We start from the raw sequence: 26,003 nt of genomic DNA, 5'->3' as shown, positions 1-26,003 counted from the left end.
AGTGATCCCCACCATCTTGACCAGTACCTCAAAAAACTCCACCAATCCCTCCTGAAATGTAACTATCCTGAAAGGTTATTACAGAAACAAATCTCCTCCAAAACTGGCACTAATCCAACCACAAGAAATTCCCAAATCCCACAAACTCCAAAGCTCTGTACCACCTACTTCCCTGGAATTGAAAACCTCAAACCTGTCCTTAAAGATCTGTTCCATGTCGTCTCCTCCAATCCCTCTACCAAACACCTTTTCCAGCAACCACCCACCCTCATTTATAAGCAACCTCCCAACCTCAAGAAAATTCTCAGTAAAAACAAATCTCTGATGAAATCCCAACTCCACCTGGTACCCTACCTTGCAAACGCCCCCGCTGTAAAACCTGTCCTATCACTGATTCTTCCATCTCCTTTACCAGTCCTATCACCAACTACACCCACCAAATCCATCAATCCAGTAATTGTATCTCCAAAAATTGCATCTACCTCCTTTCCTGCAACTTCTGTCCTGTCTTCTACATAGGTGAAACCACCACTGCCCTAAACCTCCGGATCAACAATCACAGGGCTTCCTTTAAAAATAATACTTCCCTACCCATCCCTACCCTTGGCTCTGAGCACAACAAGAACTTTGACCAATGCTTCAAAGTCAAAATCCTTACCACTCTCCCTCCCACAGACCCCTCCACAGATGTCAAGATGAAAGAATTGGCTTTTATTTGGGTGCTTGGAGCTGCTTCCAGTCCTGGTCTCAACAGACAGCAATAGTACCATAGCTATCAACTCTACACCAACTTTTTAATCAAATTGAAATAAATTTTACAGCTATCAAATATATATTAAATGTTCAATAAAAATGAAAAATAAATTTCATTCAAGTTCAATTCTACAATTCCTTTCTCCAATTTTAGTCTAATTCTTTTTCGATTTCTAATTTTAAATCTCCTCTTTTCTATCAATTCATAACCTACAACTTTCCTTATCCATAACCCACTCAGATCTTAAATCTCCCATTTGTAACCGCCCCCTAAATACCCCATAATGTCCCCTGAATCTTTACCCTTTTTCTCTCCAACCGTCTGCACCGCTTAATCAGTGGTTTCTGCTGCTACAATTGACTCTCCATGCGTACTCTGTGGTCACGACCGTTGGATTTAAAACTGTACCACACACTGCTTGCTCGGTTGAGAAAGGAGACACAGTCTCCGAAAATTTCTGTTTCAAATGTAAGTTTTTAAGTGTTTTCAATCTATTTATATCGTGTCTCCTGATTGAAAACACTTAAAAACTTACATTAGAAATGAGGGTAATTTTCGGAGACTGTGTCTCCTTTCTCAACCAAGGAGACTGCAGTTTTGAATCCAACGGTTGTGTGACCACAGAGTACAGAGTTGCTTATGAATTGATAGAAAAGAGGAGATTTAAAATTAGAAATCAAAAAAGAATTAGACTAAAATTGGAGAAAGGAAATGTAGAATTGAACTTGAATGGAATTTATTTTTCATTTTTATTGAACATTTAATATATATATATTTGATAGCTGTGAAATTTATTTCAATTTAATTAAACAGTTGGTAGCTATGGTACCAACTATTCTCTTGGAATATTTATTATCTTAATAATTTTGATTTATCCTCGTGTGAGGCATCATTTATTTTGCTTTTAGGTAATAAATGTACCTGTTTGTTACAATCTGAATTTTATGATTTTCCCTTTGCTCAATTTGTTCAGTAAGTCGAAAATTATTTTTATCATTGATAAGAATTACAGTTTAGTGATTGCAAATTGCAGTTTAATAAATTTCATTGTATCCTTGATAAAGAATTGTGGAGTTTTGTATCCCACCTTCAGCCATGCTGATTGGGTGATGATCTTATTCTATCTATTCTGCAACAGAGTATTTGATTCTATTAATTATTTGGATATCTCAATGATATTGATCTGGTATTAATTCAATCCGACTGATACTGTTCGAATTCACAGTAAGTCAACCCTTTGATTTAACAAAGTTATCATTCGAGGTTGAAGTATTTCATGACTGTGTTGATTTATTGGTGGTTATTAAATACCAGTTTCAGTGTGGTAATTTTAGCAAATTTTTCACTTGGATCCCGACCGAATGATATAACTGGAAATCGTAACCTTACAAATTTCAAATTTCTATTACGAATTATTCAGTCAGGAAAATTCCATGGTTCAGGTAAAAGATTATTTGAATTATTATTAGATTCTTCTTATGATAGAATTAATAGCAAACTTCAAGATCATCTGCCTCAGCGAATTGCTGAATTCCTGTGGTGATTCACAATAAAATCTGGTGGCTTTCGTTGAAATAGTATCCTAGAAAATTATAAATTTAATTATTCGTAATATTCATTTGCGACCTATTCAGACGAAAGTTGTCAGATTTATTTTTTGTGGATTGCTTAGGAATTGGATTGACACCCTGCGGCGTTCTACCGACTGTCCGGCATTGTTTATACTTTTAATTGCAGGTAAGGTTGGTCCAGGACCTAATGCAGTACCACAAAATATATATACACGAATATATATATAAACATGAAACTCCTATTTATTAATACATTAATTTATGAATTCATTTTAAAACAATCTTATATTTGAAAAAAAGGCCAAATTCAAGTAAGGTATATTAACTTAGGAGCACCCAAATATTTCAGTTCTGTTAATGCTTTGAGCAGTCATAAGGCAATACCAGCCTAAGGCACTGCCAATTAGGGTGAATCACCCTGTTCCACCCACAGTCAGGTCACGAGTTTGTGGGTGGAGAGACCAAAACTCACCACTGCTCAAAGAAGGGCAGCCATTCAAGCAAAACTTCTCGGGAAAGGTGAGACTTTTGACCCTGCAGAGTCTCGGAGGGGTAAAAAGAAAAACCAAGGAGACCAGAGATAGGTGAAACTTCAGGCACAAATGTGGGTCAAGAGGCGGAGAATAGGGTGACCGGGCGCCCTAGAGGCAACTTGGCCGCCCCTTCCTCAGCGGAAGGACCTACAAAGAAGGCCAGGAGTGTAACATGAGGAATAATCAGTCTGAAGAGACTGCCAAGCATTTCACACTGGATTGCGACAAGGATTGCAACCAGGTGGTGAGGCAGTTTAGCGTCCCCTCTCTCAGCGGAAGGACCTACAAAAAGGCCAGGAGTGTAACTCACATAGGTCACGAGTTTGTGGGTGGAGAGGCCAAAACTCACCAATACTCAAAGAAGGGAGGCCATTCAAGCAAAACTTCTTGGGAGAGGTGAGGATTTTGATCCTGTGAAATTTTGGAGGGGCAAAAAGAAAAAACCCAAGAGACCAGTGATGGGTAAAAAACCAGGCACAAATGTGGGTCAAGAGCTGAGTCAAGGGTGGCCGGGCGCCCTAGAGGCAACTTGGCCGCCCCTTCCTCAGCGGAAGGACCTACAAAGAAGGCCAGAAGTGTAACACGAGGACTAATCAGTCTGAAGAGACTGCCAAGCATTTCACACTGGATTGCGACAAGGATTGCAACCAGGTGGTGAATCGAATGTTAGTATATGGAAAAACTCTTGGTTCTTGTAAAGGACATAGTTTTTTTCACCACTCGTAGCTGAATTATTCATGGATAAGTTAGAAAGTAGAAATATTGAAAATAGTAATTTTAAAGATAAAATTGTCTACTGGTTTCGATTATGTAGATGATATTATTTGCTTATGGAAAGGAAGTAACAGACAACCAGACAATTTTATTTCCTATCTGAATGGATTACATCAGAGTATAAAATTCACTATAGAGGTAGAACAGGATTGTGTATTGAATTTTTTAGATTTGAGAATAGATCATAGCACAGGTTTTCACAAGTTTTCTATTTTCAGAAAACCCCTTACTGATGTTATCATTCCTCTTCATTCCTGTCATCCTATTTTTCACAAACTTGCTGCTTTCAATAGCATGGTCTGTAGAGCACTAACAATACCTATGAGCCATCATGATTTTGATATTGAGATCACTAAAATATTAAACAGATAGCTGTCACAAATGGGTATGAAGAAAGTATGGTGGACAGATTATTGAGTAAAATTAATAGACAAATTTCAATCAATTCTAGCTCTGTAGGCTCAAACTGTGAGGAAAAGACTTGGATAACAATCCCATATTCAGGCCTTGTATCTGATAAGATAGGTAGGGAATTGAAGAGGAATGGATTCCATGTTGCTTTCAAGACCAAACCGATTTTAAATAGTCTATTTAACTGGAGAAAAGACAAACTTAAATGTGTTGATTATAATGCTTGTTATGTGGGTCAAACTGGTAGAAGTTTCAAAAGTAGAATTGAAGAACACATCAGAGATTGGAATAAACAAAATGGGGAATATATAGTTTAAATGACCAGATTCATTTTAACCAATACAACACTACGAATTTAGTTTTATCATAGAATTGTAAGCATACATTGGTCAATAGTTTTTCCATTTACATATTTGTTTTATTATCTTTCACACTTGTTTTCTTGGCTCTTATTTTGTACTTAAATTTAATTTTCTTATCATGGCGATTCTGTTGCTTAAGCCACCATTTTGAGTAGGAGGAGACTGTCTAGCTGGGCCAATGGCAGGCGTTCATGCCCTTGACCAATAGCAGTACTCGCCTACTAGTATAAATTCTGCTGCTCTTGTATTTAGTTTTAGTTTATCAGAGATTGACAATGGTGTAATAACTGAAACCGGTCTTTCTAAGTATCAATAAATCTGTGGTTTTTTGACAATTTCATAGTCTTTTTCATTCGACATAGGTATTGGTTTGCCTAACTAACATACTACTTGGGAACACAATAAGCTTTGGTTGATCCACCATCAAATAGCCTTTGTGTAGGAGATCCTTCGAAAACAATAAACAATTGAGATATGAATGTGAGGTTTTTGCCATTCATTTATTCATGAAATTTCGTTTTGAAATCATGTATCACATGACCTCCTTCCTAGTTAAAAAAAATAATGTTACATTCAAAATGGTGGATCCAAGATGGCAGACCAGATTTTTAAAGTCATAGTAGAGTAGTATTTTCAATTAGAGTAGGATCCCCAATCACTCCCACCATCAAATAGCCTTTGTGTATGAGATATTAAGCCATTCTCTGAATTTCACCCACACTGTATAAGTGATCTTAGAAACTGAAATTTTAAGGGTGAAGTATACAACTATGTGAATGATACCATTATGCTATTTGCAAGTAATAGTTCAACAACTGCAGCTGAAAATTTACAAAAATATTTGACATAATAACAAAATACTTACACAACTATATACTTATCAACAGAGCAAAAACAAAAACAATACCGGTAGAATTTTAATACCCAAAAATGAATTTAAAGATCCTTGACTCAAACAATAGAATGAAAAGTCATAACTTTAGAAGCTTCTCTAATCTCAATCCACGTAACTGTTAGAAGATAGAACACTCAGATACAGTTGAATATATATATATATATATATATATATATATATATATATATATATATATCTTGGACTGCATTTTGACACACAAACATGAAATGGCACACCCATTCGCAGATGCTGAGAAATAAACTATGGTACATGACACATAGGTGTTACCAAGTGAGAGAGCCTCTGAAAGCAAAACGAACAGTCTACTTCAGCTTGGTTGAATCTCAAAAACAACTATGTTGTATCTGTCAATGTACATGCACATAATTATATATTGAATCCAGTAAGTCAGCTGATCAACGGATTCAAAAGAATATTCTTCCAAGGAGTGGAAATAAATAGGAATAACCTAAGTCAGCCATTGGCAAGACTTTGGTAAATCTTCAATCTGTCATATTTAAGAAGGATCTAATATAATTGATACCATGCTGAGTACAACTGCCTTCTAGATTCCATATTTCGCACTCACTGAGGTAACAAGATGGTTGAGATTTGCTGAAACCATTTGTCTGATCACTTGAAACAGTAATGGGCTACAATTTTTTGGGAATCATGCCACATCTTCTGCAAACGTCATCATTCAAAGGCAGCTTCAATATATAGTTCTTTGTAGCTATCATTCGATCTTGAATAGCCATTATGAAGCAGCCTCTATAAACAGATCTATGTTTCTCAGTCATGGGTTTAAGGCATCTTCATCTACCCCAGGCTGTCCAAAAATGTAAGAATGCCTTCCATGCAGCTTTTTTACCCTCCAGTGCTGAAGGATCTCACTCTCATGTTGCCTATCTGCTTTTAGATTGTCATTGAGCTGTTCAGAGAGATTAAGTGAGGTATATCCTAGATCAGATTTCCTCACTGCATTGCACAACTCCCACTTTACTTGGCTATTAAGCAGAATGACACCTTTTTTCTTTTGTGGAATATTAAAAAAATTTATAACAATTAATGTTGTGTGAAGTATGATTACTTTTTGCATTAGATTCAACTCCCATGCTCACAGTCCCAACTTTTTCAACTTTCCAGCCAGATCCTCAGATATAAACTTTCTTAGATCCTTGACCTTATTAACCTTACTAGCCTTACTTAACCTTATTAGAACCTTAACCTTGGACCCCTGTCACTGACATCAATAATGGCACAATTGTTACATTTTCCTACCTCCACAGCTGCTTTATCTTATCTGCCAAAGGTTCGACAACTTTCTCTTCATTTTACTGTTTCAATTGTGTGTATTTGGAAAGCCAGTGTCTATGAGGGAGGTAGACTGTTTTTGCTTATCTATGAATATGGTGTTCGGTCTGTTGTGGGCTATTGTTTTGTCTGTGGAAACTAACTGATCCCAGTACAGCTTGTGAGTAGCATTCTCTAAAACTGCACTAGGAGTTTATTGAAAATATGGGACTGAGCTTGACAACAGGTTGTGCAGGCATGCTAAGCTCTGATGTATAACACTGCTTATGCCAGTGAAGATAGTCAGCTGCTACCAAAGCCTGTCATGCACTTGTCACATGCTGGACTGTTTCAGATGCCAGGTGGCATCTGCAGCATGTATAATGTTCTCGAACTATATATTTTGGATAGTTCCTGGTAGCAAGACAATGATCATGGATGACCCCATGAATCCGTCAGTCTCTGCAAAGATGCCCCCCCAAATGAGCCAAGCATTGGTAGATTCCTGACATATGGATTATTCAAATCAAGGGCAGCACGTCCGTGCAGAGACTTCTCTAGCCACCTCTGGCAAATGGTAGCAATGTAGTCTCCATCCAATCCAAGATCCACCACTTCAGAATGGCAAAGATCAACAGGCGTTTAGCAATCATCAGCAGCTACAACAACCTGATGCAGCAATGAGTTGTGTATGAGAAAGAAGTTCCTGAGAGATTGAACCTGCCTCTGGCAGCTACTGTGGATGTCAGCAATACCCCTTCCACCCTTAGTTCTTTGAAAAACCGGTTGCAATACTGCTGATTTTTGGTGATACATTCAGAATTTGGTATGAAGCTTATGGGTTTTCCAGCTCTGTAGCAGACCATTTTACAACACTAAACGTGTATGTGAGAACAGGAATAGCATAGGTGTTGTTTCTTTGAGAGTGTTTCCTCCATCAATTGTCGAGTTAAGCACTGCTCCACATACAAGTTAGTTAATCTCTCACATATGTCTTTGTGATTAAGTCGTTTGGTCTGCATAAGCGCCAAGTATTTGTAAGCATCAAGCTCACTCATACAATCAAATGAATCCCCAGACTTCAATACAAAAATTTGTTGGCTAAATTTTCCCTCTAAAATATTTTGTTTTGCACATACTCAAGGTGAAGAAGTGATTATAAAAAGAGACGGTTCAAGAAATAATATGTCGCAAAGAGATACAAGAGATGCTGGAGCAAAGTACAATGAATTAAAAAGGAGAGAGAAATCAATTCTAGGGTCAGAAAAGAGAGCCACAATTAAACAAAATATTCTAAACCTACAAACTTTGAGTAAAGCCAACCAGTTTACACATGGAAACTAGCCAGTCTACATGGCTGGCCGCTATGGCTTTGAATAAAATGAGCACTGCTATCCAGAGATTGTCAGTTTGGTGTAAGGGTAAGCATTCCTGACCGGCAATTGGGAGGTACAGGGATCAATTCCTGGGCTGACAAATAATTTTTGTACAGTAGCGCTTATCGAATTTCCATCTAGCTGTTTACCCTGTCGTCAATATTTGCAGCAGCAGAAGTCTTCGGGGTGATTTACAGCATTTAATTGAGATTTTCGTTAAATAATATTTAAAACCAACCAGTGTAAAAAATTCTACAAAGAAGTGAATTGGTTCGTAAAAGGGTTCCAGGCAAGGTTGAGCAAATGTAAAGACAAAAATTGGCATGTGGTTTATAGTGAGATGGTCTTGAATAGGTGGACCAAGCATTTTGAGGAGGTGCTGAATTGATTGCTTGATTGAGTACTTTATTCATGTAGATTACAATATATACTGACTTATACACTTATATACAATAGCTTACAATACAGCAAAATTATAGATGAATTTACATAATATAGACCAAGAAAAAAATTATTGAACTGTATGTGATGTGAAAAAAGCAATTTGTAATAGCTATAGATAATTATATTGTTATGCATCTACATAAATTGGCGGAGCTTTGGACATACTAATGTCCAATCTTTGGAAAGAATATTAAAAATATCCTTCCCACTAACTCTCTACCAAAACGTTAATTTCATTAATTAAACTAAGGAGGATAAATGGAAATATTGTAAAGTTCTAATTAATATGAATATTTAAGAGAAAAAACAGAAAATTATATTGGTAGATAAGATCAAATCATTGATTAATAAAATGGAGTAGACTGAAAGTAGATCAGGGTAATCAACTTTCAGTAATATACAGCAGTATGCAGTAGATAATTAAAAGAACATGAGTTTATATCATATTTATATACAATTCATTCTATAACAGGTTTGGATGAGAGGGAAGAAGAGGAACAGCCAAGTCATCAACTTTAAATGGCACACAATGTTGCCAGGGAAGATAAAGAAACTGCAGAACCTACCATTGAAGAACTAAAGAGTGCAATGGCAGCTCTAAAAAACAATAAAGCTCATGTTGAGGATGGCATACTCAGCCAGATGGTCAAGAGTGGAGGAGATGAATGGGTTGATTTTGATGGTATGGAGAGAAGAGAGAATGCCAGAGGATTGGAAGACAAGAATGATCTGTCCAATCTTTAACAAATGGTTTGTGAAAGTTATAGAGAATTCTCATTGCTTGCATTGCATATATTAAAGCCTCCACAAATATTCAACTTCAATAGCTCACTTTCATTGCAGAGGCAGTACTTGGTGACTACAAAGGTGGATTTAGAAAGGGACATATGTTTGTAGGGAAATGAGACATACTCTAGAGAGAGGATAGGCAAGACTGTTGGGAGGCTTTTCCTGTAAAGTATGAGGTAGGGCAAGGATATGCACTTTCTGCATTATTGTTCAATTTGGCTCTCCATGAAGCAGTAAAAGGAAAGACGGAGGGAAGAACCATAGTGAATGGACTATGGCAATTTTGTGGATAAGCAGATAATCTGGTCATATAATAGCGAGAACAGTACCAGCATTGAGAGAAGCCTTCACATCCCTAGCAAACAATAGTGAACCAATGAGACTAGAGATGAATGAGGCCAAAACAAAATATCTGAGAGTGCCATCAGCAGTGAGTAGGAGAGATGCTAGAGACATGAAGATTGGACCCTACACATTTCAACAGGTAGACGAATTTGTCTACAAGTAGTGGGAAAGTCTCAGCAGATATTAACAACATGATTATGGCGGGAAACAGGGCATACGATGCTAGTGTCAGGTTATTCAAGTCTTGAATGCTATCAAGAGCTACAAAGTTACAACTATACTAAGTATTGGTGAGGCCTGTGTTGTGTTATGGATCGGAAACAAGGGTGATCAGGCTCTTTGCACACAGGACCACCATGGAAGCGCCACCATCAAAATTTGATAGCATTGCACACTACAGCCACCGATTGACTCATCACTCCAGTTCACTAGTAAATCATGATTAGATGAGCAATGGACGAGGAAGAAGCAGGACTATTGGCAGATGTTGAATAATATAATGAATAATGCTCAAAAAAGTGGTTATATAACTTACCAAATAAATTTTGTTCATTTCCTGTGAGGTTATATTTTTCAATGAAAAGATTCACCAGCTTCCTCCAAGAATTTTTCTTCACATCCTGGTCTGCATATAATTTTGAAGACATGTCCCATATAGCTGGTCTGCTTTCAACTTCAACAATGAACCTTTCTGTATCAAATTGTTCACTATTCATTATGATGACTTCAACAGACAACTGTTCTTAACTTGATTTGAATTGAAACTGAACTGGAGATGATTTTCTGGTGGCTGGTAGCTGGTGGCTCTTGTGTGCAATGACAGATAACACTCAATGGTATGACGTGGTGGCGCGACAGTCTGGTGGCTGACAAAATCGGCGGCTCGAGCCACCACATTCCTGGAAGCTCGACTGGTGGCTGGTGGCCGGTGGCTGGTGGCTCTGGTGTGCAGTGATAAGAGACAATGCTACCACGTGGTGGCGCTTCCGTGGAAGCGCTTCCATGGTGGCCTAGTGTGCAAAGGGCCTTACTACTGGAGATTTGCAGAGTTCTAGAAAGAAAAGTGGTGAGAACAATTGTGGGCCGAGTTTTTGAGAATGGTCTCAGGAGAGTGAGAAAACTTTTTGAAATAGAAGACATTGTGCGGTTTATTAAAACTGGCAGAATAAGACGGATGGGACATTTATGTTGAGAATGGGAGGTGGAAGAGTAGTGAAACATATATGGACGGAGAGGACAAAGAAGAAGAAAGGGTTGACAAAGAAATATGTGAAACTCAATTATAGGATGCTTGGAGTTCATAACTGGAGGAGGCAAGCCGCGGATCGAGACAGATGTAGAGGCTATATGAGGGAGGCCGTGTTGTACAGACCTGTTGAGCTTAGGAGTAAGTCAGTATGTAATTGAGTAAAAACATCAATGCTAGATCGGGTTTCGTGTACAAATGGATGGATTTCATTCATAATTAATAAAGTCCAGATTTTTATATCTCTATCACCATCACTATAATATTTTTTTATTCATTTAATTAAAATTATCCACATTAAATAAGCAGTCCATTCAGTTATTGTATAATTTCTAATCAATGCAGTCCATAATCAAATTTTATTTGATCGATCTGATTTATTTCAATTTCTTTACTGCATCATATTGGAGAAATCGCTCGGCAGGATCTGAATGCCCACACGGCAGAGGATGCTGCCTTCACTACTCCACACATCGCTCATGCCCATCTCAGCCATTTCAAGCAGAAACGAATGATATACACGCATGAGATCCTCAACGTTAGCTGATCCAATAAGTTTATGCGTAAGCTCATCTGAGTAGAAGGAATCTAGGATTTTAAGGAAGCTTTTTTGCTCCAAAACCCCCTTCCCCTCCCCCCTCTCACTCTCCCCTCCACCCTGAAACTCCCCCCTCTCCCTCTCCCACTCCCTCTCCCACTCCCTCTCTCTTATCTTATCTTATCTTATCTAATCTCTTATCTTATCTTATCTTATCTAATCTAATCTCTTCCCCTCCCCCAGTGAGGATGAGGGGGATGAAGAGAGAGAGTGATCTCTCTCTCTCAGTGAGGGAAAAAATAATTTCCCTTTTTGGAGGAAAAATTCCCTCTCTATACTGACAGATTAAAGTGAATCCATATTTCTACATCTAATGCTATACTGTCAAATTAAAGTGAATGCTAGATGAGGGAAAAAAATCTCTTTGAGAGGGAAAAATTCCCTTGGTGACAGATTAAAGTGAATCTGTATTCTCTACTGTCAAATTAAAGTGAATCCATATTTCTACATCTAATGCTATACTGACAGATTAAAGTGAACCTGTATTCTCTACTGTCAAATTAAAGTAAATCTGTTACATCTAATAAAACTTATACTGTAAAATTATAAAGTGATTGCAAATTGAATAATTCGGAGGGTACAAGAGAGAGAGTGATACACCCATCGTTTCTCTGTCTCTCGCATAAGCATTACTTGTTAATCCCGCCTTCCTATACTGCCAGTTAAAGTGAATCCATATTTCTACATCTTTATACTTAATATTACTACATCTTTATACTGTAAAATTAAATTGATTGCAAATTAATACAATTGGTTTGCTTTCCGCCCGACAGTTAAGAAAAATTTCAAATTTAATTTATTCATTTAATGAGAATTCATTAAAACTTGTGCAATCAAAATAACCAGTCATTTTTTCGTCTTATCAGCTCGAACGATTAGAACCAAATGACACACCTCCTGCAATTAACTTAATGGAATTCGACGCATGCTACACTTTCCTTATCTAATGATGATATGTAGTGAAATCCAGCGCACGCGTCAAGGTTATAGAGAGAGAGAAATAGCGGTAAAGACTACTGAGCATGCTCGCAACAAACTATAAAAGATGCAGTCACCTTATTTAAATATCATTCACAACAGAGCAGCTGAACCAGCATTTCTTCTTCTGTGTGTTTCTACTATTCATTACGAACTTATCAACAACAACAACAACAGGTAAGAATTGAAAACAATTTTTATAGAAACAATATTACAATTTATTGATCTATCCACACATACATACATTTATACAATTTGTAACACATAGGTCATATGTATACAGATATAAAAATTGTTAAGCAATAACAATTTTTATATCTGACCAATTTGCCGACTTATGTGTTACTAGCAACACATAATTTTTACAGTTGATGTTAAAATGTTCTATTTTTTCTCTGCTAATGCAGGAAGCAAATCTTTGAGGTAGATACACCTCACATTTGCTTCCTGCATTCCTTATTTTTTTTAAAATTACACATCGACCGTGTTTATTGGTCTCCTCTCAAGCTCCGATGATGCGGTACGCTAGATCCTCCTTCAACTCCCTCAGCGGGATCCACGGTTTGGGTAGAGGTTTGTTTATGAGTTGGACAAAGTCCAACTCTCCCGCACCCTCCACCTCCTTCATTAACGGCACGAGTGAGGAGTCCTCGTCCATTACAGCTCGTTTCTGTTGAAAAATATTTGATTAGTGTCTTATTTGTTTCAGATCATACTACAGATCAAGATCTCTACATCAGATTATCATCGAATTGTCATCATCGAATTCTCTGCATAAAGTGAGTAATATCAGTTATTGAAATAACATTGTTGCATGATCGAGTACTTAAAACAATAATTTCTAATCAGTTCAAATAATATTCCCTTTGCATTCTAATCAGTTCAAGGAAATATTGCTAACATTGTTGCATAATCGATTACTTTAAACAATAATTTCTAAGCAGTTCAAATAATATTGGTAACATTTATGCGTGATCGATTACTTTAAACAATAATTTCTAATCAGTTCAAATAATATTTCCTTTGCATTCTAATCACTTCAAGGAAATATTGCTAACATTGTTGCATAATCGATTACTTTAAACAATAATATCTATTCGCTTCAAATAATATTCCCTTTGCATTCTAATCAGTTCAAGGAAATATTGCTAACATTTATGCATGATCGAATACTTTAAACAATAATATCTCATAATTCAAATTCCTTGCATTCTAATCATTTCAAATAATATTCGTATCAAATAATCAAAGACTTGTATGTGCACAGATTTTTTAACAATCAATCACAGAAAAAATCTGTGCATACACAAGTTAATAATATTTGTTGAAACTAACCTTTGTTTGTGAGCAGATTGACTCCTCCTCCTCTTCCCCGCTAACCTCAGGCTCGTCCCCAAACACCAACTTCCTCTTCGCCTGCTTCTTCCTCTCATCATTTTCCTCTCCCTGCATTTTCCTCTCATCACTTCTGTTTATATAGCATACGTTTCTCTCTCTGTTCCAGGCTCGTGCGAGCGAGAGCGTGCTACAAGGCGAAAAAAAAATTCGAATTTCTCCCCAACAACACGTGCTCCCACATCGTTATCAGATTGTAAGTATTCTCTCTCCGACACTCGATCATTTTTCAAATAGCATCCATGTGTTAGAAGATGAAAAAAAAAATCTCGTCTAGAACTCAGCATGAGACTTCACCTGCTAGAAGCTGAAATCCCCCATGTCAACTCACTCAAACATATTTCTAATATTATTAAATATTTCACAACATTTCAAGATAGAGGCTCACTTTTTTGAATAGCATTCTCAAATGATTTCTAATATTATTAAATATTTCACGGCATTTCAACATAGAGGAATAGCATTCTCGATTGATTTCAGTTCAGTTATTAAATATTTCACAACATTTCAAGATAGAGCCTCACTTTTTTGAATAGCATTCTCGAATGATTGATTTCAGTTCAGTTATTAAATATTTCACGGCATTTCAACATACAGGAATAGCATTCTCGATTGATTTCAGTTCAGTTATTAAATATTTCACAACATTTCAAGATAGAGGCTCACTTTTTTGAATAGCATTCTCGAATGATTTCAGTTCAGTTATTAAATATTTCATTGTTTTCACAGCATTTTCTCACCTCTCAACTCGAGTTCCGAACCTCATAACCAGTTGAGCTCTCGTCGAGACAACACAGCTGAGAGGAATCAATCTGAAAGGAGTCAAAGGCGGTATCTACACCTGAGAGGAATCAATCTGAAAGGAGTCAAAGGCGGTATCTACACCTGAGAGGAATCAATCTGAGAGGAGTCATAGACCGCTATCTACACCTGTACCATAGCCCGCTATCTACACCTGTACCATAGGCTGCTATCTACACCTGTACACTCAAGGAGATTCACGCAGCATCAACCAGTACATGTAAGTACATTTTCACTTCGATTTTATCCTCTGAGGAGGAAAATTGTGCTCCGAGGACAGTTTTTCTCCTCCGAGGACAGTTTTTCTCCTCCGAGGACAGTTTTTGTCCTTGGAGGATAAAAAACCTTCTACAATATACTGCATGCATGCGATTTTACTTCATCTTTACGATACGGTATATCCGGAACATCCAAGCCCCGCTCTTCTTTCTCACACTCTTCATATAAACAAAACGGTAAATGCATTACTTTTTCAAATGGATTTTCGATAATATATTTGCAATAGACACATTGCAGATAGAATGGATTTTTATGTAAGAAATAACCATTTCTCGCAAAATACTCTGCTTTATTGGATAATGATTTACAAAAGTCACAATGTAGATGATGATGCTTTTCAAAATACTCTCCTTGAACGGATGAATCTTCTACACAATTAAAAGTTGAATATCTTTCTTCATATTCTCGCAGAATATTATTATCGTAATTCTCATCTTCAATTGTTATATTTCCTTTCCTTCTACAGTTCGGACTGTACCTTGCATGTTCTATTGCTGGTATGTCACTTACTTCCCATTTTCCCAAACAAATTGAACAAAATACACATCGCACAATGTCTGGTGCAGATGAGAATATAAATCCCTCTTTCGCCATATTTTCTGCCGACAAATGCGGAGAAGATTTCAACCATCTTTTATCAAAAGATAATAATCTCAATCTTTCATGCAACATTATCTGTCCTTGTGATAACATCGTGAATGCTAATTCACAACTGATTGTGAATTGTACTCCTTTACACACACACACTATTGCCTATGCCATCCTGATCATTATTCTTTTGTTTTTCAGCATCATGCCGAGGGAACGCAGACTTCGTGGCATCAATTCAAGCGCAGTCCGCCATCGCATCACCCTCGATGACAAGGATGAGGATATCGACATTACCAACGTGCTTGAGAGCTCGAAACGTCGAGTTTTCGATATAATTAGGGAACATGCGGCACGCCATGATGGGAATGTTAAATGGTTTATAGTCTTAAATGTTTTGCTGTATAAATTAGTGGTGATGGATGACAAGCAGGTTGGTGAGACTGTCTCATCTCTAATAAATCTACATAGTTACTCCAACATAGCGCTAAACGTGCTTGAGAACTATGAAGATTTTAATGAGCATTTTTTCTTGGCTGTGAAAAAAATCCTCTCATCTTTCGAAAATTTCGTAAGACATGGGAGTGGATGGGTGCTAAAGAAAATTGAATCACTGGATGTGAACGTGATTAAATTTAATCCTATATACACATCCAGTTTCATTCAAACACCCCAGTTTTTGAAAAACAAGCATTGTATTATAAATGTGAAAAATCTCTCTGACGAAAAATGCTTTTTATGGTCAGTGCTCGCGTATTTCCATCAGAAGCCAAAGGACTCACACCTGACTGTAAAGTATTTGAGCAAGTTTGCTCACACACTTAATATGCGAGGTGTAAATTTCCCGGTGACGACACGCGATATTAAGAAATTTGAAATACTCAATCCGGACATTGCAATTCACGTCATCGCGTATGACAACAAAAAGTTTTTCCCCTTCCGTACAAGCATTTTCCGTACGCGTAAACACCAAATTAATCTTTTAATGCTAAAAGGTGATGCAGGAAAAACTCATTTCTGTTTAGTAAATACCGCGAACGGGAAAAACGGGCTATCACGTCTTCTCTCCCACCTTTCAAAATCCCACGCTCAAGTACACATTTGCAATTTTTGTTTCCATAGATTTACATCGACCAAATCCAAGAATTGTGATGGTAAAGCAAATTTGTTGAAACATGTGGAACTTTGTTCCAAGTTTGAATCTCAGCGCGTTTCATATCCTAAACGCAGAGAGACAATTAAATTCAAGAAACTAGGCGCGATGTTGAAGAAAAAGTACACCATTTATGCGGATTTAGAAACTTATGTTGTTAATATCACAGATGATGATGATTCCGATTCTGATGAAGTTACTCGTAGTTACACAAAGAAAACGGCGCGTCATATTCCCTGCGGCTATTGTTTCGTTGTTATAGATGTTAATGGGGAAATTGCCTACGGACCTGTACTCCATAGATCGAGTAGTTTAGACGAAAAAATCATGGAGAAATTTCTTCAGGAAATTACAGATCTCGGCGACATTTTGTATGAGGATATGAAACGAGAAATTCCGATGCAAGCTTTATCCGAAAGTCAAGAGCGCGAATTTCAAAATTCAGTAAACTGCGGGCTTTGTGCTGAACCGTTTTTAGACAGCGATATTAAATGTTGTCACCACGCGCATGAAACCGGTAATTACTTGTGTGCGGCACATGTTTCTTGTAATTTAACAGCTCATACTCCGGAGTACATATCATGTTATTTTCATAATTTCTCCGGTTTTGATTTGCATTTTATTCTGAAATCGCTCGGTAAATGTAAAAAAGAAATTTCCTGCATCGCAAATACGTCAGAGAGATTTTTGACACTTTCAGTAGGCAAAATTAAATTTTTAGATTCCTACAAGTTTATGTCTGAATCCTTGGAAGTATTGGTGCGTAATTTGGTAGAAAGTACAGACATGGAAAAGAAGTTCGAACGATTATTTTCGGTGTTTCATGATCCACCTCGCGAACACAGACAGCTCTTGTTGAAAAAAGGAGTATATCCCTACTCGTACATGAGCTGTCCCAAAAAATTCGCGGAAACATCGCTTCCTCCCATCGAATGTTTTCATAATGATTTAACTGATACACGTCTGTCTCGCGAAGAATATGAGCATGCACAAAGAATGTTCTCAACATTCAAGCTGAAAAATCTGGGTGAATATCACGATTTTTATTTATGTTTGGACGTAATGCTATTAGCAGTAGTTTTTGAATCCATGAGGTCTACACTTTTAAGCTCATACGGCCTCAATGTGACCCATTTTCTTTCTCTCGCGCACTTCACCTGGAATTGCATGCTGAAACACACTAAAGTCAAGCTAGAATTGATTACTCATCCTGACATGCATCTTATGTTTGAGGCAGGGATGGGGGGTGGGGTGTCATTTATCGGTAAACGTTATTGCGAAGCAAATAACAAACATCTACCCGAAACATACGATCCTTCAAAACCATCTAATTATCTGCTTTATATCGATGCAAACAGTTTATACACGGAAGCTATGAGCCGAAGCTTACCTGTTGGAAATTTCAAATTCCTCTCAGAGGAAGAAATTTCCAGCCTTGATTTCGCAAATTTGGACAGCAATTCAGAAACCGGATATATAATAGAATGTGATCTCAAGTACCCTCAAGAGTTACATGATAAGCACGCCAGCTTCCCACTCGCACCTCTCCACCAAACGCCGCCGCACGAATTGCTGTCGAACTACCAAACAAATGAGAACGGTCAAACTGGAACCAAAAAGCTCATGAACACACTTTTCGACCGTGAAAAGTACATTGTTCACTATGTCAATTTAAAGCTCTACCTTCAGCTCGGTTTGAAATTATTGAAAGTGCATCGCGTCATTAGCTTTTCCCAATCTCCCTGGCTGAAAAGCTACATCGACTTCAATATCCGGAATAGACAGAACGCGAAAAATAAATTTGAAATATCCTTCTTTAAGGCCTGTTGTAACCTAATATTTGGCAAAACGATACAGAGTAGTCGTAAGCAAATGAATGTTAAAATTATCACGGATGAAAAACGGTTAGATAAGTACATTTCAAATCCACTATGTAAACGCTGGCAAATAATTAGTCCGAACGTGATCGCGGTTTTCTCTCGCAAGTTGGAACTTAAAATGAACAAGCCTGTCTATTCCGGCTTTTCCGTACTGGAGTTGAGTAAATTCCATATGTACGATTTTTTCTATTGCAAATTACAAAAAATTATACCGTGGGATCGTATAGAACTGTGTATGACTGACACCGACAGTTTTCTTCTAAACCTAAAAGTCGAAGATGTGTATCAGTTGATTAGAGAAAATTTGACCCTTTTCGATACTTCTAACTATCCACCTACCCACCCTTGCTTTTCCATGGAGAGAAATAAAGTTGTAGGAAAGTTCAAGGATGAGACCGCCTCAAAACCTGTCCATAGATTTGTAGGCCTTAGATCGAAACTTTACTCATTTTTAGTATGTAACGAGAATGAAGAACCTGTAAATAAATGTATAGCAAAGGGTGTACAGAGCGGAGTGAAATGTAGAAAACTTAATTTTAATTTATATAAGAAATCATTGTTTGAACGTAGTGAACACATTGAAAAATTTAATATGTTAAGATCCTATAATCACACCATGTATCAGGTTGAATGTGCAAAAATCTGTTTGAGCCCTTATGATGATAAGAGGTACATTGCTGAGAATGGTGTTGATACTCTCCCATTTGGACATTATAGAGTGCCACACTCTAACTGATTGCTCAGTATGTTCCGTGACAATCATCCAACACCACTGATTTGACTGTTGTAAATATCATGAATATTATTAGATCTAAGCTAGCTTTAGAGCTTCATAGCGTGCCGCGTGTGAACTATCCCACTCGCAAATATGAGTTGAAAAGTGAAAAAGACTTGCTTCAAGCCGACCTTATTGAGATGACAAGTTTATCGCGTTTTAATAAGGGTTACAAATATATCTTAGCTGTTATTAATTGTTTTTCAAAATTTGCATATTGTGTACCATTAAAAGACAAGGCAAGCCAATCTGTATTTAACGCTCTCGAGCCAATTATTTCTAAAAATAAGGGAGTTAAGCTGTTCCAAACAGATCAGGGAACAGAATTCTTTAATTCAAAAGTTAAAGCGTTATTAGATAGATATAGTATTAAACATTATCATGTTTTTACCGATAAGAAAGCCTCCATAGTTGAAAGGTTTAATAGAACACTTAAAGCAAAAATTTATAGATATTTAACTGAACATGGAATCAAAAACTGGATATCACAACTAGACAGTTTAGTTCGTGATTATAATGCAACAATGCATTCATCCATAAGAATGAAACCTAAAGATGTGGGGAAAAAAGATCGTAATCATGTTTTAATGTCTTTGAATTCTGCATTCAATAGACGATATAAATTGAAAAATTCAAAACCGAAATTTAAGCTAGGAGATGTTGTACGAATCTCAAAGAAAAGGGTTCTTTTCGATAAATCTTATAACATAAACTGGAGCGCAGAGTATTTTGTAATTCATTCTATATTTCCTTCTCAACCTATAACCTACTCACTGAGAGATCTAAACGGAGAAGAAATTAGTGGTAGGTTTTATGCAGAAGAAATTAAAAAAACACAATTAAACGAAACGGAGAGACAAGTGTATTTGATTGAAAAAATATTAAAACGTGATAAAAAAGGATTGTTAGTGAAATGGATTGGGTTTTCAACGCCTAGTTATATTAGTAAAGATCAATTATTAGATGAAAAATAATCTTTTGTAATCAATTGTAAATAACATGTACATTTATTGTAAATAATCTATTGTAAATAACATGTACATTTATTGTAAATAATCTATTGTAAATAACATGTACATTTATTGTAAATATCATGATGTACATTCGTTGAAAATATAATAGCTCCTCATCAAACATTGGTTCTCATTTCGTAATATAAGAATCTTTTGAACATCCATAATCTGTCTGATGATGATGATGATGATGAGGAGAGGAGGTGGAGAGTGTTGCCTGCATTCCAATCTCTGGGAAACGCCCCTCTATACATGTAGCGCCAACATGCGCTCGGTCATTGCTCTGACGGCATTGTTCTAACTATTGTAAAAATTTTCAGTACCTTATCAGATCACGTTCTGTACGTTTGTAATCATGAGTCAATTACCAATTGTTAACTTTGATAAATTAATTACAAATAAAGAAAAGCCTGCATTTTGTAAAAATGGAGAGCTACTACCTCACAATGCAAGAATGTTAATTATATCACCCAGTGCTGGGGGAAAAACAAATCTCTTATTTAATTAGTATTTGCTGAAAATGGTTTAAAATTTAAGCACATTTACTTATTTAGCAAAAGTTTATATCAACCAAAATATGTTTTTCTCAGCAAGGTATTTGCAGGTTTGAAAAATATCGGATTTCACATGAAAGATGATGTGAGCCAAATTCCCCATCCAAACCGTATCCCTGAATATAGCTTGGTAATTTTTGATGACTTGCAACTGAGTAATGTCCCACAGATAAGAGAATATTTTACTATGGGACGACATCGAAATATTGACACTGCATATTTAATTCAGAGTTATGGAGCTACACAGAAACATTTCACTAGAGATAATGCAAATATGATAATAATTTTTAAGATGGATTTATTGAGTCTGAAATTAATTCACAGAGATCATGTTGGAGGAGATATGTCTTATAAAGATTTCAGTAAACTTTGTCATACAGTTTGGAATCGTAAACCGCATAATTTTCTTACAATTTTAAAAGAATGTAATATAAAGGAAGGAAAATATCGGGATTCACTGGACACGATTCTTTCCGTTCAGTAGAGATTAATTCTTTGTACAGTCATGTTGTCTAAAACACATAGGAGGAGGAAGAGGAGAGGAAATAGCATAGTAAATAACAAGAAGGAGAGTTTAATAGAAAAGATTAAGAAATTGAGAAAGGTGATCAGTGACAAGCATAAAAGCTTAGTCAATTTTGAAAAACGAACGGAGGAATTCAATAGGAAAACTCTTTCGCCATTAATAGAACCTATAATTGAATTGGGAAAAACCAAATCTAGTTTGCACTCTAATCATGATTTTACACCTAAAAAGGAAGAAGTAAAAGAGGAACAAGAGAGTATGGAAATTGATGATAATGAGGAGGGGGATGAAGAGAGTTATGAGAGTTCAACAGACAATTTTTTAAGCTCGACTAAATTTGAAAACAGTTTACTTGGTTCTAGCAGAAACGATGATGTGCTGTCACAATATCTAAAAACGTTTCATGCGGAAAAATTGAATAATTCAATCAGTTATGGAATTTCATATAATTCTAAAGATGACGTGTATTATATTGGAAATCAGCAAGTAATATTCGATAACGGTTATATAGATATTAATAATGGAAGATTCCGTTTAACACATGGTCTACTTGAGTTATTATTCAGTGCGAGACCAAACTCAAATCTTTATAATCAGAGAGATCTGGATAAGTATAAAAAAATCTTAACACTTACAGGCATACATTTAGATCGAAGAGGCTATGTTAAACGAAATCAGGGAATTAAATCGCAAATGATTCAAAAGTTATTTCCCAGTAAAAAAATTAGTAAAAAGAAGGGGTGGGGTTTATTGAAATTTGCAAAAAATAATTCTCATGATAGAATTTATCAATACTTTGATAATTTTGACGAATTAGTGGAAAGATTAAATTTACTCTATTCCTCAAAAGCTAGTGGCAACACCGGGCATGATGTGGAGATCGCGTCTATAATTGAAGAGCTAAAAGAAGCAAAATTAATTGTTTAGTGTTACGATGACTCTACATCGATTCGGACGAATTGATACGGCTAGTGCTAGCGGAGCTGTTGCTAATCTTACGTGTGATATTGACTCGATAACACAGAAGATAATCGAATCGATAAATCAACAAGGAATCAGCGAAGCTGTGAAATTTTATTTAGATTCGCAAATAACCAAACTCGTTTCGGAAAATACAAAGAATATTGGAGTGAGCATAATTGAAAGAGAACATATTCTAAGTACATTACAAAATTTCAGTGCTAATATCGATAAAGCTATTGCAGAGAGAACTCTAAATTTAGAATCCGCTCTAGGAGAAGTGAAAACTTTAACAGACAGCTTTTCATCTCAGTTGCTCAGTATTAACAACGATAAAGTTGATAAAGCTTATTTAGATGAGAAATTAAAAGCCATATCGGATAAAATTAAGAATTTGGAGGTGCTGGACAGAAACTATCTCAATACTAAATTAAAACAACTTAGTACAGAAATTTTTACTAAAGTAAATGAAACACATCCATCGTTAATTGATAAGCAATATTTAGAATCTGCTTTGCTAAAATTGACTAGTTCTTCATTAACAAAGGAAGAGTTTGAAAAACGATTATCTGAAATGGCGAGTGCAATAAAAGCTAATATTATGGAGGGTATTGAACAATTCATTACAAAAGATGCTATTGCTATTCTAATTAAGCAAATTGCAGAAAAGTACGCAACTAAAAATGATATAGGAGATTTTATTAAGAAAAACGAGATGGGAGTAGCTGTGAAAAGCGTTCGTGATGAAATAGCTGAGGCAATTAAAAATTCGGAAGAGGGTGCTGTCATGAGACTGCAATGTTCGGCTCCATTCATTGACTATCTAAATTTATTCATACACAGAGTGGCCCTGGACATCGTATCCAAATACGCCCAGGTAAGTTTTCACATGAACTGGATTGAGGCCAAACAACATAACCTTACAGAAAATCAGGTAGTGCAAATTATTACAGAAAAAATGGATTTAGCCAAATATAAAGACTTTATATTGGGGCCGAAAACATAAAATCTTGTAAACAGTTGCGTGAGAGAGAGTGAACGATATGTTGTTTCAAATTTCAGTCTAGACATTTTTGACTATGATTGATTGTGGTGTGAATTCATTTCCAACTCGATTGAAAATTAAACCAATTCAATTCAAGTTGATGTATTGATTAATTAACCTCAGTTAATGTTCAACCATTGAGTTGAAAGGTAATGAAAAATGGTATGTAGGAGAAAAAAGCAGAGTTCGAGGAAACGGGGTAGAGGAATCTTGAGTTCAGCGGCAAGAGTTTTTAAAGGTGTGTCAGGTTTGGCAGGTAATGTGACATCAACTATTTTAAATAAGGTAATTGATAACCTGGGAGAAGAATATCATATTCCGGGATACGAGTATTGCGGGCCGGGCACCAAGGTTAATGAAAGGTTAAAGAGAGGTGATCAAGGTATAAATTCATTAGATAGAGCTTGCAAGATACATGATATAGCCTATACTCAAAATAGCGATAATAAAACTCGAGCGGTAGCTGACAGAGCTCTAGCAAACGCTGCATGGGACATTTTCAAAAATCCTCAAACACCCCTTGCCGAGAAAGCACTTAGCTATCTTGTTACAAACGTTATGAAAGCTAAAGCGGCGTTTGGTGGGTCTTTGAGAAAGAAGAAGAAGAAGAAGAATGAGAGGAGAAGTTATAGTAACGATATTAGACGCAAAGCTATAGCTCAGTTGAAACAACATATTGCAGGAAAAGGATATTATTTGAAGCCTTACCCACCGCTTAGTGGTGGCAGACTTCCACCCCTACCCCCATCATCATATGGAGTGAGTTTATTCCCTCAAGTTAAGAAACGTAGAACAACAAAGAAGAGTAGGAAGAAGACAAAGAAGAAGAAGGCATGAATATTGAAGGAGAATTGAGTAATTATGATTTGATTGATTGGTCAAAATTATTACAGATTCAGCTAAGAGGAATATGCTAGATGCATTACCCAAAAAAATTCTAAAAAACGAAAATGCCATTGTGAATTTAGCAAGGGAAAGCGAGGATGGGACACATTGGGTAGCATATAAGAAAGTTGGCTCTAATGTATGGTATTTTGATCCAATTGGAAATTTACAACCGCCATACGAATTGGACAAATATTGGAAAAAAGAAAATGGAGTAAATATATTTTATAATGTGGAGCATATGCAGCCATTAAATAGCGATTTTTGCGGTCATCTTACATTATTGTTTCTTGCAAATCAGTTGTAATTAAGTGTTTGTGGTGAACACACAAGATGGTCGTTATTACCTTAAGATCAAAGTCAAGTAACCTCTATGAACATTTACAAGAAATTATAGAATTGGACAAAAATTGTGAATGGGAAATTGGACTGTTTAATTTTTCTAGTTACAATAGCATTGCAAACGTAAACAAAGGAACAAATTCTAGCTTCAAATATGGCGATAAGTTAATCATGTTGGATACCGGCGCATATGAACTTGAAGATATTATAAAATCTTTAAAGAATAAATTGAATATTGATGGGAAGAAGAATAAACTTATTATACGTGCAAATGCAAATACTATGAAGATTGAAATTTATTCTGATAAGCCTATTGATTTAACACGTTCTGATTCGATTGCTAAGATACTCAGTTTTGATAATGTTGTTTTGCAAGCAAATAAATGGTATTATTCCAAACATTTGGTTAACATAGCAAGCATTGACAGTATTCTTGTTGAGTGTAATTTAGCATGTGGCAGTTACTTTAACGGAAAAGAAAAACATATAATCTACGAATTTTTGCCAAAGGTTCCTAGCGGTTATTTAATAAACGAAGTACCCTCTCCAATTATTTATGTACCTTTGAATACACGTCGAATTCAAACTATTAATGTAAAGGTAACAGACCAGAACGGATCGTTTATTGATTTCCGCGGAGATACAATTACAATTAGACTGCACATACGTGAAAAACAAAAGTAATGGGATATCTTGTTTTTAATCCGCGTTCGAATAAGACCAATCAAGTCATTAGAGAAAGGAACGCGATAGCGTCAACATCTACTAAAAGCAATAGGGCGTTATCGGCTAAAAGCGCGAGAATATTGGAAAAATTAGGTTTTATAGTTGATTGGCGAAATGTCAGGCGCAGCAATTAGTGATATTCTGGATGTGGAGACAGAGCTTCAGTTTTATAATGACATAACCAAATTCCAATTTCATACTCATACAGTTTATTCGGGACAAGAAATAAAAAACTCTGATGAAGCTCAGATAGGAATAAATTCATTGGATGTGTACACTTTACCTTGTAAATCATTTATATTGATTGAGGGAACGGTTAGCTGCACAAAACCGGCAGCGCCTGCGATTACAGTAGCAGGGGAGGCAACTCAAGCGGCTGGTGCGCCCGTTGCGGCAGACTATAAATTAAGCAGTAACGTAGTGGGCAACCTTTTTGATGAAATACGATACGAATTAGCAGGTCAACAAATTTCCAAATCAAGATTAATTGGTTTAACTTCTACAATTAAAGCTATTCTTGTGAAGAACGCATCTGATAAAAACACATATCATTTAGCTGGTTTTGACAGAGCAGGATATGAGCTAACAGATAATAAATTCACTTTCTGTGTGCCGTTGAAATTAATCTTTCCATTTTTTGAAGATTTTCAAAGAATAATTTTAAACTTGAAACAAGAGCTTGTATTATTGAGGTTGCCCTCAGACCTCAATT

The 26,003-nt window shown here is 36.3% G+C and overlaps 1 protein-coding gene across 1 annotated transcript in view; it reads right to left on the bottom strand.

Annotated features, from left to right (window-relative positions):
- The window catches only part of LOC111062708 (cilia- and flagella-associated protein 91), a 49,232-nt gene extending 43,307 nt beyond the window's left edge, over positions 1 to 5,925 (bottom strand). The window contains exon 1 of the mRNA XM_039442071.1: positions 5,890 to 5,925. Coding sequence (XP_039298005.1) covers positions 5,890 to 5,925 — 36 coding nt within the window. The remainder of the gene's footprint in view (positions 1 to 5,889) is intronic.
- Positions 5,926 to 26,003: the final 20,078 nt, after the last annotated feature.

Source organism: Nilaparvata lugens, chromosome X, assembly GCF_014356525.2.
Source record: "Nilaparvata lugens isolate BPH chromosome X, ASM1435652v1, whole genome shotgun sequence".
Taxonomy (NCBI): Eukaryota; Metazoa; Arthropoda; class Insecta; order Hemiptera; family Delphacidae; genus Nilaparvata; species Nilaparvata lugens.
This window is presented reverse-complemented; position numbering and strand designations above follow the sequence as displayed.